Source organism: Gorilla gorilla, chromosome 18 (assembly GCF_029281585.2).
Source record: "Gorilla gorilla gorilla isolate KB3781 chromosome 18, NHGRI_mGorGor1-v2.1_pri, whole genome shotgun sequence".
Classification (NCBI taxonomy): domain Eukaryota; kingdom Metazoa; phylum Chordata; class Mammalia; order Primates; family Hominidae; genus Gorilla; species Gorilla gorilla.
In genome coordinates, this window is record NC_073242.2 from 96006139 (window position 1) to 96018883 (window position 12745).

A 12745-nucleotide genomic window follows, 5' to 3' on the forward strand; every position below is an offset into this window, starting at 1 on the left:
CAGAAAGCTGAGTTTGGGGGAAGTTATGTTTGAGGCGCCTGGGGGCCTCCAGAGGCAGGTGTCCAGGTGGCTGGACACCAGGGTGTGGCGCTCAAGAGAGGGTTCTGGAGTGGTCGACACCGAAGTGGAGAGGAAGCAGTGAGGTGTTCTAACAACGGTGAGGAATTGGGGAGGCCGCTGGGTTCGGGGTATGCACAGTGTAGCGGCCACGTAGCTGGCGATCTCAGGCACGTGACTGCCTGGTCCTGTAGCCCCGCGCTCGAACACTTTCAGCACCCAGGCTGGGGGTAAGGGGCGGTGTTGGCCCCTCCCGGGTCCCGCTTTTCTGCCCGCCTCTCATCCTCTTTAGCCATTGGGCAATACCTCTGTCCATCAAGGGCCCGCCTCCGCAATTGAGCCAACCAGGGCTGGCGGGAGGGCGCTTCCTTCTGGAGCTGGGTCCTGACTAGGGACTGCCTGGGTGAGGTGAGGACCTGGTGGCCGCAGTTGTGGCACTGTGCGCAGGCGCGGAACTGACCGGACGGAGCGGGCGGCTGTGGCCTCGCCAGCTGGTGAGAAGCGGGCGAGGGTCCGAGGTAAGGAAGGTAACGAGCGGGGGATGTGGACACCTCTTTCCCCGCCAGGCCTCGCCGGCGCCTGACCCTCCCGGCCTGCGGCACCGGCTCAGGTGACTGGGCGGAGGGAGAGCTGAGGTGAGGGGGCGGGTCCGCGGCGGAGAGGGACCAGCTGGACCTACGACCACGGTCACCCCACTCACGTGCGCGCGCCACGTGGGCCTGCGGGCTCGCCTAGGACCCTTGGCTGCCTACCGGGGCACCCCACTAGCTGCTCTGGCCTATCGAGCACCCCTTGGAGCTCTGTGTCCCGACTGCACGCCCCTGTTTTACAGGCTGGCAAGCCGGGGCTCAGAGGCACCAAGCGGGTCGCCCGGGGGCACCCAGCTGGGGTACGGCCGTGCCGGGGTTCTAGGGAGATCGGTTTTGGTGGGCTCCGGAGTCCATGCACTTAGCGATGAGGCTGAAGTCAGAGATTTGAACTTGGGATCTGTCTGTTTTCTTTAAGGATGCAAAATGGTTTGCGTCCTGGCTGCGGTGGATCACCCTGCACCGCTGCCTGCCTTGACTGCAGGGCCGGAGCGTCAGGCGCCCTCTGCTCCCGGACAGACCGCCCCCGCACCGACTTCTGCGGAGTGGGCTGGCACCCCCCCCTGCGGGGTGGGGGAGTGAGGGGACGGTCCTCAGTCCTGGGAACTCTTGAGGTCCCGACAAATGATCTCGAGATCCCGAGGGCAGGATTCATACATGAAACCGGAGAAAAGCTCATTATAATGGGTCAAGGTTTTGTTCTGTTGTTTTTTTAATTTAATTTAATTTAATTTAATTTAATTTAATTTAATTTAATTTATTATATTCCAAGGAAAAGTACCACCAGAGGCTAGTGAAGGGACTAGGAAACTCGTCACCCGCTTGCGGAGGCAGACGTGAAGCTTTTGGAAATCAGTTTGGCAATGAGTCTACACCCTTGGACCTACTGACTCCTTGTTTGGGAAATAACTAGGATAAAACCTAAGTAGAGAAAAGGTTACTGCATAAAGCAGTACAGTTTGGTGGGGTTTTGTTGTTGTTGTTGTTTTTAAAGAGACAGATCTGGCTCTGTCGCACAGGCTGGAGTGCAGTGGTGTGATCATAGCTCACTGCAGTCTTGAACTCTTGGGCTCAAGCGATCCTCCCACCTCAGCCTCTTGAGTAGCTGGGACTACAGGCACATACCACCATGCCCAGCTAATCTAAAAATTTTTGTAGAGATGAGGCACTTGCTGTATCACCCAGGGTGGTCTTAAACTCCCTAGCCTCAAGTGGTCCTCTCGCCTTGGCCTCCCAAAATGCTGAGATTATAGGCATGAGCCACTGTGCCCAGTCCAGTTTGGTATTTTATATTAATAAATAGCAAGTAGTAGAAACAACCTCTAAATTTCCAGCAGTAAAGAATAGTTAAGTAAGTTGTGATTATTTATGTCAAAATGTAGCCATCAGATGTGAAAAAATACTCTTATCAGGAAAGCCAGATTCAAAGTTGTGGTTACAACTCTACAAAAATACGTTCAGAATGACTGGGCGCAGTAGCTCCCACCTGTAATCTCAGCACTTTGGGAGGCCAAGGGCAGAAGATCGCTTGAGCCTAGGAGTTTGAGACCAGCCTGGAAAACACAGGGAGACCCTGTCTATTAGCTGGGCCTGGCGGCACATGCCTGTAGTCCCAGCTACATAGGAGGCTGAGGCAGGAGGATCCCTTGAGGCCAGAAGGGCAAGGCTGCAGTGAGCCACGATCTTACCATTGCACTCTAGCCTGGGGACAGAGCCAGGCTCCATCTCAAAAAAACAAACAAAACAAAAACAAACAAACAAACAAACAAACAGAATGACTAGAGGGGTATATACCTAATGATGAAAATAATAACTACTTTTTTTTTTTTTTAGCAGAAGGGTCATATTTTATTAAATTCTCACAAAACCTTCTAAGACTAATATTCCCATTCCACCAATAGATAACTGGAGTGTTACCTCATCAGCAGTGTGTCTGATGCTACACGAGATAGTATCACAGCTAGTGTGCTATTGGGCCTCTGAAAATGTCATATTTAGCCAGTATTTGAGGACTTAGTGTGTGCCGGGTACAGGGCCAGGCACTGGAAAGCTGTTGGTGAGTAAGGCAGCCATAGTTGCTTGAGTCGTGGAGTGTATAGACTAGTGGGGAAATATACATGGATATAAAATTTAGTTTTTGAGACAGGGTCTTGCTCTGTCGCCCAGGCTGGAGTGCAGTGGCAGGAGCACAGCTCATTGCAGTCTTGACCTCCAGGGCTTAAGCCATCCTCTCACCTCAGCCTTACAAGTGAATGGGGCTATAGGTGTGTGCCACCATGCCCAACTAATTTGTAAAAAAAAATTTTGTAGAAACCAGGTCTCCTTATGTTGCCCAGGCTGGTCTTGGAACTCCTAGGCTCAAGTGATCCTCCCGCCTCAGCCTTTGGAGTGGTTACAGGTATGAGCCACTATGCACGAAGCAGATTATTTATTTATTTATTTATTTATTTTTGAGACGGAGTTTCACTCTCGCCCAGGCTGGAGTGCAGTGGTGCAATCTTGGCTCACTGCAAACTCTGCCTCCTGGGTTCACGCCATTCTCCTGCCTCAGCCTCCTGAGTAGCTGGGACTACAGGCGTCCGTCACCGCGCCCAGCTAAATTTTTGTATTTTTAGTAGAGATGGGGTTTCACCATGTTAGCCAGGATGGTCTCGATCTCCTGACCTCGTGATCCGCCCACCTCGGCCTCCCAAAGTGCTGGGATTACAGGCGTGAGCCACCGCGTCAGGCCTGTTTTTGTTTTCTTTGAGACATGGTCTCACTCCTTCTCTAGTGAGGCCCAGGCTAGACTGCAGTGGCACAATCACTGCTTTCTGCAGCCTCAACTTACCAGGCTCAGATGATTCTCCTACCTCAGCCTCCCAAGTAGCTGTGACTATAGATACACACCACCATGCCTGGCAATTTTTTTTTTTTTATTTTTTTGGAGAGACAGGGTTTCACCATGTTGCCCAGGCTAGTCTCGAACTCCTGGGCTCAAGCTATCCACCCACCTTGGCCTCCCAAAGTGCTAGGATTACAGGCATGAGCCACCAGGCCTGGCCCCCGAAGCAGATATTTAAATGAACACTTATAGTCTGCTGGTGAGAGTGAGTTTAGTGTATTTTAAATAGTTTATTCTGAGTCATTTTTGTTCAGGATATTAGCAAATGTTTTCAGAAGTCAGTATTTTTAAGAAATTAAATTTGTGGCCGGGTGCTTTGGCTCACGCCTGTAATCCCAGCACTTTGGGAGGCCGAGGCAGGTGGATCACAAGGTCAGGAGATCGAGACCATCCTGGCTAACATGGTGAAACCCTGTCTCTACTAAAAATACAAAAAATTGGCCAGGTGTGGTGGCGGGCGCCTGTAGTCCCAGCTACTCCAGAGTCTGAGGTAGGAGAATGGCATGAACCCGGGAGGCGGAGCTTGCAGTGAGCAGAGATCGCACCACTGCACTCCAGCCTGGGCGGCAGAGCGAGACTCCGTCTCAAAAAAAAAAAAAAAAAAAAAAAAAAAAAAAAGAAATTAAATTTGAAACTTCAACTTTTTAATTTTTAGGTTTAAAAATATCCTTTTTTTGCTGAAGGAACACATTTGCTGGTATAGTTTCAGAATGTCAAGTACTGTGTCCTACTGGATCTTAAATTCTACAAGGAACAGCATTGCCACATTGCAAGGGGGCAGACGCTTATACTCCAGGTATGTCTCAAATAGGAATAAATTAAAATGGAGGCTCTTTGCCCGGGTGCCACCCACCCTAAACAGTTCCCCATGTGGTGGCTTTACTCTGTGCAAAGCCTACAGACACACATCAACAGAGGAAGACGATTTTCACTTGCAACTCAGCCCTGAGCAGATAAATGAAGTGCTTCGAGCTGGCGAGTCAACCCACAAGATTCTTGACCTTGAAAGCAGAGTCCCAAATTCAGTGTTGCGGTTTGAGAGCAACCAGCTGGCTGCCAATTCCCCAGTGGAGGACCGGCGAGGTGTAGCCTCCTGCCTGCAAACCAATGGACTGATGTTTGGCATCTTCGATGGACATGGTGGTCATGCATGTGCCCAAGCAGTGAGCGAGAGGCTCTTCTACTATGTGGCAGTGTCCCTGATGTCCCACCAGACCCTGGAGCACATGGAGGGAGCTATGGAAAGCATGAAACCCTTGCTGCCCATCCTGCATTGGCTCAAGCACCCAGGGGACAGTATCTACAAGGATGTCACATCTGTGCATCTTGACCACCTCCGTGTCTATTGGCAGGAACTGCTTGACTTGCACATGGAAATGGGACTAAGCATTGAAGAAGCATTAATGTACTCCTTCCAGAGACTGGATTCTGACATCTCGCTGGAAATCCAGGCCCACCTGGAAGATGAGGTGACAAGGAACCTGTCACTCCAGGTTGCTTTCTCTGGGGCAACAGCTTGCATGGCCCATGTTGATGGAATTCACTTGCACGTGGCAAATGCTGGTGACTGCCGAGCCATCCTTGGTGTCCAGGAGGACAATGGCATGTGGTCTTGTCTGCCCCTTACACGTGACCACAATGCCTGGAACCAGGCCGAGCTGTCCCGGCTAAAGAGGGAGCACCCTGAGTCAGAGGACAGGACGATCATCATGGAGGACAGGCTGCTGGGCGTCCTCATCCCCTGCAGGGCCTTTGGGGATGTTCAGCTGAAGTGGAGTAAAGAGTTGCAGCGCAGCATTCTGGAGAGGGGCTTCAATACCGAGGCCCTCAACATTTACCAGTTCACACCCCCACACTACTACACTCCACCCTACCTGACAGCTGAACCTGAGGTCACATACCACAGGCTGAGGCCCCAGGATAAGTTCCTTGTGCTGGCCTCAGATGGCCTGTGGGACATGCTGAGCAATGAGGACGTGGTAAGGCTGGTGGTGGGGCACCTGGCTGAGGCAGATTGGCATAAGACAGACCTGGCCCAGAGACCCACCAACTTGGGGCTCATGCAGAGCCTGCTGCTGCAGAGGAAAGCCAGCGGGCTCCAGGAGGCTGACCAAAATGCAGCCACGCGGCTGATCAGACATGCCATCGGGAACAATGAGTATGGGGAGATGGAGGCAGAGCGGCTGGCGGCGATGCTGACATTGCCAGAGGACTTGGCGAGGATGTACAGGGATGATATCACTGTCACTGTGGTGTATTTTAACTCAGAATCGATCGGTGCATATTACAAGGGGGGTTAAGAATCTCCCATCCTATTGTCAAGGTTAACATAAATGCTCTTCTAAAATGTTTCACTTACTCCTAAACTAGCTATCCAAACCTTACTATTAAAAGCGCAGGCAGATTTAATTTACTAAATAGACTAACAGGAGGAAAAAAACAAACAGCCTAGCTTTAAAAAACAGTGAAATAGCAGTGATTTCATGTCCCTGTATGTTCTGATTAAGTCTTATATGCAGAGAGGACAGAACATAAAGTCTATAGAATTGGCTTGGGCTCATGTAGCCCCAGTCATTTGATAAAGATGTTGTTAAACTGTGTCAGCCTGAGCCTTCAAAGGGTAAATTTAATCATGATTCTGAGAATAAAGAAATTCAGGAGCTTCGTAGGTCTTGCCACAAAAATCTGCAAATTTGATAATTTTCCTGAATTCACAATCATGGACTTGGAGACTATGAAGAGATATTTTATTTGTTTGTCTTTTATTTAAATTACTAAGGTCTAGGTTTACAAAGCATACTACAGGACACTTTTCTATGCAATATCCTAACTTTTTTTTTTGTGATTATGCTTGTGAGAAATTTTGTAATACTGCATTCTAGTTCTGTTTTCATTTATTTTAAAACTGAATCCTTAAACTTGCAAACACGCCTACTGTAAGCATGCTTGGAATGACTTGTTTTGGTTTTCAGCTGATAGGATCTATGCCTCTGGACCAGCTGAACTTACTGGTGCAGCTTTTTGTCCCTTCTACTGAGTCCCATTCCAGAAACTTTGAGCCATGCTAGGAGGTAACTAGTCTATGCCTTAACTCCTGACCTTTCCTGCATTAGTAAAATTTCCTCCTGGGCTGAGCCTTTGGGGGTTGATTCACAGCATTTAAGCTTTCTGATTATACCTCTCAAACATTCTTCTGTCAATTCCACACAATCCTTCTACCTCTGCTATGCTGAACCCCTCATTCACCCTGCACCTGCCAACTGCAAAATAGTGTCTGAAAGAATCTTTCACATGTTCCTGCTTCCTATGGCTGCAGGAAAGGAGAAAATGTGATTGCATGTGGTAGTTGTGGTGATAGACGTTTAGACAGGACAGGTTAATTTAGCGGATTGTGGACTTAAGATTCAACCTCTATCTGGAGAGGTGAAAACAAAAAGGCTTAAGGACAACAGTTTCTAACCAAGTTTCTCTGAATCCTTTCCTGAGAGGTGGTGGGCAGGAGGGAGGAGTGAGACTTATCAGATGGGACGCTTGCCCCAAGACTGTGGGATAAACCACCATTGCTAGTCCTCAGGAATTAGACCATATTTAGTATAGGAGTTGGGGCAAAAATAAAAGTGTAATTTGTAATGGTTTCTGTGGGCTGTAGACTCTTTGTATTTACTTGGAAATTCAGTTATGTGGATCCGTTTTGGAGATGAATTTCATCTCATGAGTTGCTGTGGCATTTAAACAACAGGAAATGTGTCCCTAAATGGAAATAAATATAATCCCACAAAACCAACAATTTTATTTGCCTCTACTACATCAGGCAGAATTCTTCAGTTAAGTTGAACTACACTTGTTGATCCCTTTTCTCATCTTACCACTTTATGCCACCTACTGAAAAGAAAAACAAATAGCTAGGTTTGGTTTCCTGTTTTTTGTCTATGTCCCAGCTGACATTCAGTCAAATGTTGGGATACTTCTAATTTGGGGGTGTTTCTCTGTACATTTTTCAGTGCAACTGTTTAGTCATGTGTTTTCCTCTAAGAAATTATCTTTTGAATATTTAAGCCTTGATCCTTTTATTCTGAAACCATTAATATTCCTTCTTGGCTGGGTGCGGTAGTTCACGCTTGTAATCCCAGCACTGTGGGAGGCCGAGGCGGATGGATCACCTGAGGTCGGGAATTCGAGACCAGCCTGACCAACATGGAGAAACTCCGTCTCTACTAAAAATACAAAATTAGCCAGGTGTGGTGGTGCATGCCTGTAATCCCAGCTACTCGGGAGGCTGAGGCAGGAAAATCACTTGAACCCGGGAGGCGGAGGTTGCGGTGAGCCAAGATCGCACCATTGCACTCCAGCCTGGGCAACAAGAGTGAAACTCTGTCTCAAAAAAAAAAAAAAAAAAAATCCATCTTATCTCTTAGTCCTTCCTTCCTTCCTTCCTTCCTTCCTTCCTTCCTTCCTTCCTTCCTTCCTTCCTTCCTCTCTCTCTCTTTCTTTCTTTCTTTCCTTCTTGACAGGGTCTCCCTGTAGCCAGGCTGGAGTGCAATGGCATGATCTTGGCTCACTGCAACCTCTGCAGCCCAGGCTCAAACGATCCTCCTGCCTTAGCCTCCCGAGTAGCTGGGACTGTGCACCACCATGCCTGGCTAATTTTTTTAATTTTTTGTAGAGACAGGGTTTTGCCATGTTGCCCAGGCTGGTCTCGAACTCCTAGACTCAAGCAATCTGCCCACCTCAGCCTCCCAAAGTGCTGGGATGATAGGCATGAGCCACCGCACCCAGCCTATCTCCTAGATCTTGAATCAAAAATAAAATGTAAATCACTTCCATTCTGCTAGCATGAGGGTTTGTTGCTAAAATTGAGGATTCTATCTGACGTTTACTTTTTGTTGTTTTTTGAAACAAGGTCTTGCTTTGTCGCCCATGCTGGAGTGCAGTGGCATCATTATAACTCACTGTCAAACTCCTGGACTCCAATGTTCCCTCCCCTTTTAGCCTGCCAAGTAGCTGGGTCTACAGGCATGAACCATCAGGCCCAGATAATTAAAAAACTTTTTTTGGTGAAAACATGATCTTGGTATGTTGCTCAGGCTGGTTGTCTGGCACTTTCTTTGTCCTTTATTCTTTATACTAGCTAAACCCTGGAGTATCCTTGAAGCCTTTACTGGCATACAGAGTACCTGAATCTTACTTTGGAGCCTAGCATGGGTCATAAATGTATCTGATTCATTAACTTGTGAGACAGCTGAGAGAACACAGACTCCTTACCTGTATCTCCAGGCATATCTGGTTTTTCTCTGCCTAATAGATTTTCCTGCTTTCTAGTTAGTAATATTGAGAAAAAAGAAAGGCTTATTTATCATTTGCTTTTTTTCCACTGTGAATCATCAGTTCTTTCCATGAACATTCTGGGGAGCACCTCCTGATTAAACTCCTGTCTCCCTGACTACTATCCTGCTGTCACTGGACTTCTTGAAGCACATGGGCTACTGCCCCAGGACACTGGGATTTGAGAGGAGTTTAGTGGTAATTGTCAGGTCTTTCAAAGCATTTATTATTCCTTTTATACAGAGATTTCAGTATTGAGACTTAAAATGAACTGAAAAATGAGATTGAACATTTAATATTTTGGATGTAACTTTTGAAGAAAGTATGCTTTTGTACTTAAAATTGTATATGATTTTAGGTAAGAAACTTTGATAATATTGGCATAATTTAGATTTATTTTCTTTCTTTTTTTTGAGACAGTCTCATTCAGTCGCCCAGGCTGAAGTGCAGTGACACAATCTCAGCTCACTGCAACGTCTGCCTCCCAGATTGAAGTGACTCTCGTGCCTCTGCCACCGAGTAGCTGGGATTACAGGCATGCACCACCACACACCGCTAATTTTTTGTATTTTTAGTAGAGACAGAGTTTCGCCATGTTGGCCAGGCTGCGAACTCCTGAGTTCAAGTGATCCTCCCACCTCAGCTTCCCAAAGGGCTAGCATTACAGGCATGAGCCACCACGCCTCACCAGATTTTTAAAAAATATATAACTGCATCTCTGTTGATTCTGGGACTTGGTCAAAATGGATAGATAAGATAGTATTCTAAATTCAAATTCGTGGCTAGGCACAGTGGCCCACACCTGTAATCCCAGCACTTTGGGATTCCAAGACAGAAGACTCACTTGAGTACAGTATGAGACCAGCCTGGGCAATATAGATCTTGCCTCTACAAAAAAAAAAAAAAAAAAAATAGCCAGGTGTGGCACATGCCTGTAGTCTCAGCTGCTTGGAAGGCTGAAATGAGAGGATCTCTTGAGCCCAGGAGGTCTAGGCCAGAGTGAGCTGTGATCGTGCCATTGCACTCCAGACTGAGTGACAGAGTGAGACTGTGTCTAAAAAAAAAGTTTGAATTAAAAAAAAAAAAAAGTCGGCTGTGCACGGTGGCTCATGCCTGTGATCCCAGCACTTTCGGAGGCCAAAGTGGGTGGATCACCTGAGGTCAGGAGTTTGAGACCAGCCTGACCAACATGGTAAAACTCCATCTCTACTAAAAATACAAAAATTAGCCTGGAATAGTGGCACATGCCTGTAATCCCAGCTACTTGTGAGGCTGAGGCAGGAGAATTCCTTGAACCCAGAAGGCAGAGGTTGCAGTGAGCTGAGATTGTGCCATTGCACTCCAGCCTGGGCAACATGAGCGAAACTCCATCTCAAAAAAACAAAAACAAAAAACAAACTCAAATTAGCATGATAGATCAGGTTACTTAGATTCAACTTTCTGAGATGTTATTTGTTAACATTAAGGCTAATTTATTATAATGAAAATGTAAACTTTGAGGTATGTTAATATATAAACATCTTTTTCCCAGAAGTACCTTTGGCCTAAAAGGCCTTTAGTATTCAGCACACTGGGTAAAGTTCAGTTTAGACACAATCAAATTGGCATCTTTTAAACATAAGTGAAATATAGAGAGCTTGAACTTGAGTTACTTAAAGAAGATACAGTATAATTAATTATACAGAACAAAACAAAAATGTGTTTAGAGTGACTCTGGCCTGACTCTTGTCCATCAGCCCCTAGTGGCCTATCTTCAGCCTTTGGGAAGTCTTAACTTCCCAGGTTAAACTAGAATATTCTGGAACTGAGCTGTCCAAATTTCGTCTTAAAGTGGATCATTTGACTCTGAAACACGATTCTCATGGCAGAAAAAGCCCTGGTGTTTCCTTGGAGCTGGGGATAAAGGCCAGTGAGCCAGCCTGTGATGAGAGCTGCCCCTGGCACCATCTGAGTGGAAAGCTCATTGGGACAGCCATGCAGCTATCCGAGCCGACTGAAGCCCTGTCCCTTACCCCTCAGGCACCTGACACTTAACTTGCCTCCTGGGAAATAATGATCTAGCATTTACTTGGAACAATGATTAATCATGTTCTTTAATAATTACTGACATTTGTATTTTAAGCTGTATACCAACGTTCGTATTTGACATTGATTTTCTAACCATTAGAGACATTTAATTAAAACTTGGAAATGAAAGAAACAAAATGAAATTTGGTTTCTTTTGGTTTGAATCCTAATTTTTTTTTTTTCAGTCCTTAGGGTACTAGATTAGGCCAACCTTTGTTTCACCACCTTTATCTGACCGTGGAAGATTTTAGGCTGTTCAAGAGTCCACCCAAAAGAGAAGTATGCTGCTCTGCAAAGGTTTGGTGGCTGTTGCCCAGGAAATCCTCATTTAGTGTTGACCGTGTGTGTGGAGACCTGAAAAGAAGTGAAGGCTTTTGTTGTGAGGGTCTCCACACACTCAGGGCCAAAGCCTGCCAGAATTTCATACTATTTAACTTGAGACATTAAAACCAACTTGGCACATTACCCCCTCGCCCCGGAAGAGAGAAGTGGGCAGAAGTGGAAGGGTGCGGTGGCTCATGCCATCATGCCCAGCCAACCCTCCTTTTCAGCAAGATCAAATTGATGCCCAGATGTTGAAAAACACCCACGACACAGCGGTAGGGCCAGGATTTGAACCAAGTCCAAAGTCCCGATACTGGGCTTTCAGGAAGGGAGAATTATGTACAGTTTTTTGCACAATTTTGGCCTGGAATGGGTGGGGCTGGGAGGAGAGGTTGGTGGTACTGAAAGGAAGCTAGAAGGCTTTTGGGGGGTTATTGCTGATAATAGCATAGTTTTATGGGCAGAGTGTGGTGGCTCACACCTGTAATCCCAGCACTTTGGGGGGCCAAGGTGGGAGGATTGCCTAAGCCCGGGAGTTCGAGACCAGCCCGGGCAACATAGTGAGACCCCCCACCATCTCTACAAAAATAAAAATAAAAATTAGCCAGGCAAGGTGGTGTGTTCCTGTAGTCCCAGCTACTTGGGGGGCTGAGATGGGAGGGTTGCTTGAGCCCAGGAGGTGGAGTCTTCAGTGAGCCGTGATTGTACCACTCCACTTCAGCCTGTGCGGCCAAGCGAGACCTTGTCTCAAAAATAATAATAATAAAATAAGACTGGGTGCTGTGGCTCATGCCTGTAATCCCAGCACTTTGAGAGGCCAAGGTGAGCAGATCACCTGGGTCAGAAGTTCGAGAGCAGCCTGGATAACACGGTGAAACCCTGTCTCTGCTAAAAATACAAAAATTAAATGGGTGTGGTGGCACACACCTGTAATTCCAGCTACTTGGGAGGCTAAGGCAGGAGAGTTGCTTGAACCCACGAGGCAGAGGTTGTAGTGAGCCGAGATGATGCCACTGCACTCCAGCCTGGGCGACAGAGTGAGACTCAGTCTCAAAAATAATAATAATAATAATAATAATAATAGTCATAATAATAAAATAGCTCTGTGGACTCTGATAATGTTTTCGCTCTTATGAGTAAAGCTACATATATTTAACTTATACACATGCCAATGTCCCATCGTTTTAGAACATGATAAAGGGAACACAGGGAGAATTAATTTTTTTTTTTTTTTTGAGACGGAATTTTGCTCTTCTTGCTCAGGGTGGAGTGCAATGGCACGATCTCAGCTCACCACAACCTCCGTCTCCCGGGTTCAAGCGATTCTCCTGCCTTAGCCTCCTGAGTAGCTCGGATTACAGGTATGCGCCACCACGCCTGGCTAATTTTTAGTAGAGTTGGGGTTTCTCCATGTTGGTCAGGCTGGTCTCAAACTCCTGACCTCAGGTGATCTGCCACCTCAGCCTCCCAAAGTGCTGGGATTACAGGCTTGAGCCACGGCATC

General features: G+C 46.9%; 1 protein-coding gene across 2 annotated transcripts; it reads left to right on the forward strand.

Annotated features, from left to right (window-relative positions):
• The first annotated feature begins 403 nt into the window (after nucleotides 1-403).
• On the forward strand, nucleotides 404-9975 carry PDP2 (pyruvate dehydrogenase phosphatase catalytic subunit 2). Of its 2 annotated transcripts, none has more exons than XM_004057776.5 (2): nucleotides 404-575; nucleotides 4184-9975. In XM_004057776.5, the coding sequence occupies exon 2, from the start codon at nucleotides 4239-4241 to the stop codon at nucleotides 5826-5828; it is 1590 nt and encodes a 529-aa protein (XP_004057824.1). In that variant the 5' UTR covers nucleotides 404-575; nucleotides 4184-4238; the 3' UTR covers nucleotides 5829-9975. The 2 variants fall into 2 exon arrangements, with proteins under 2 accessions (XP_004057824.1, XP_063556342.1); XM_063700272.1 differs by having other exon boundaries at nucleotides 417-575; nucleotides 4232-9975.
• Nucleotides 9976-12745: the final 2770 nt, after the last annotated feature.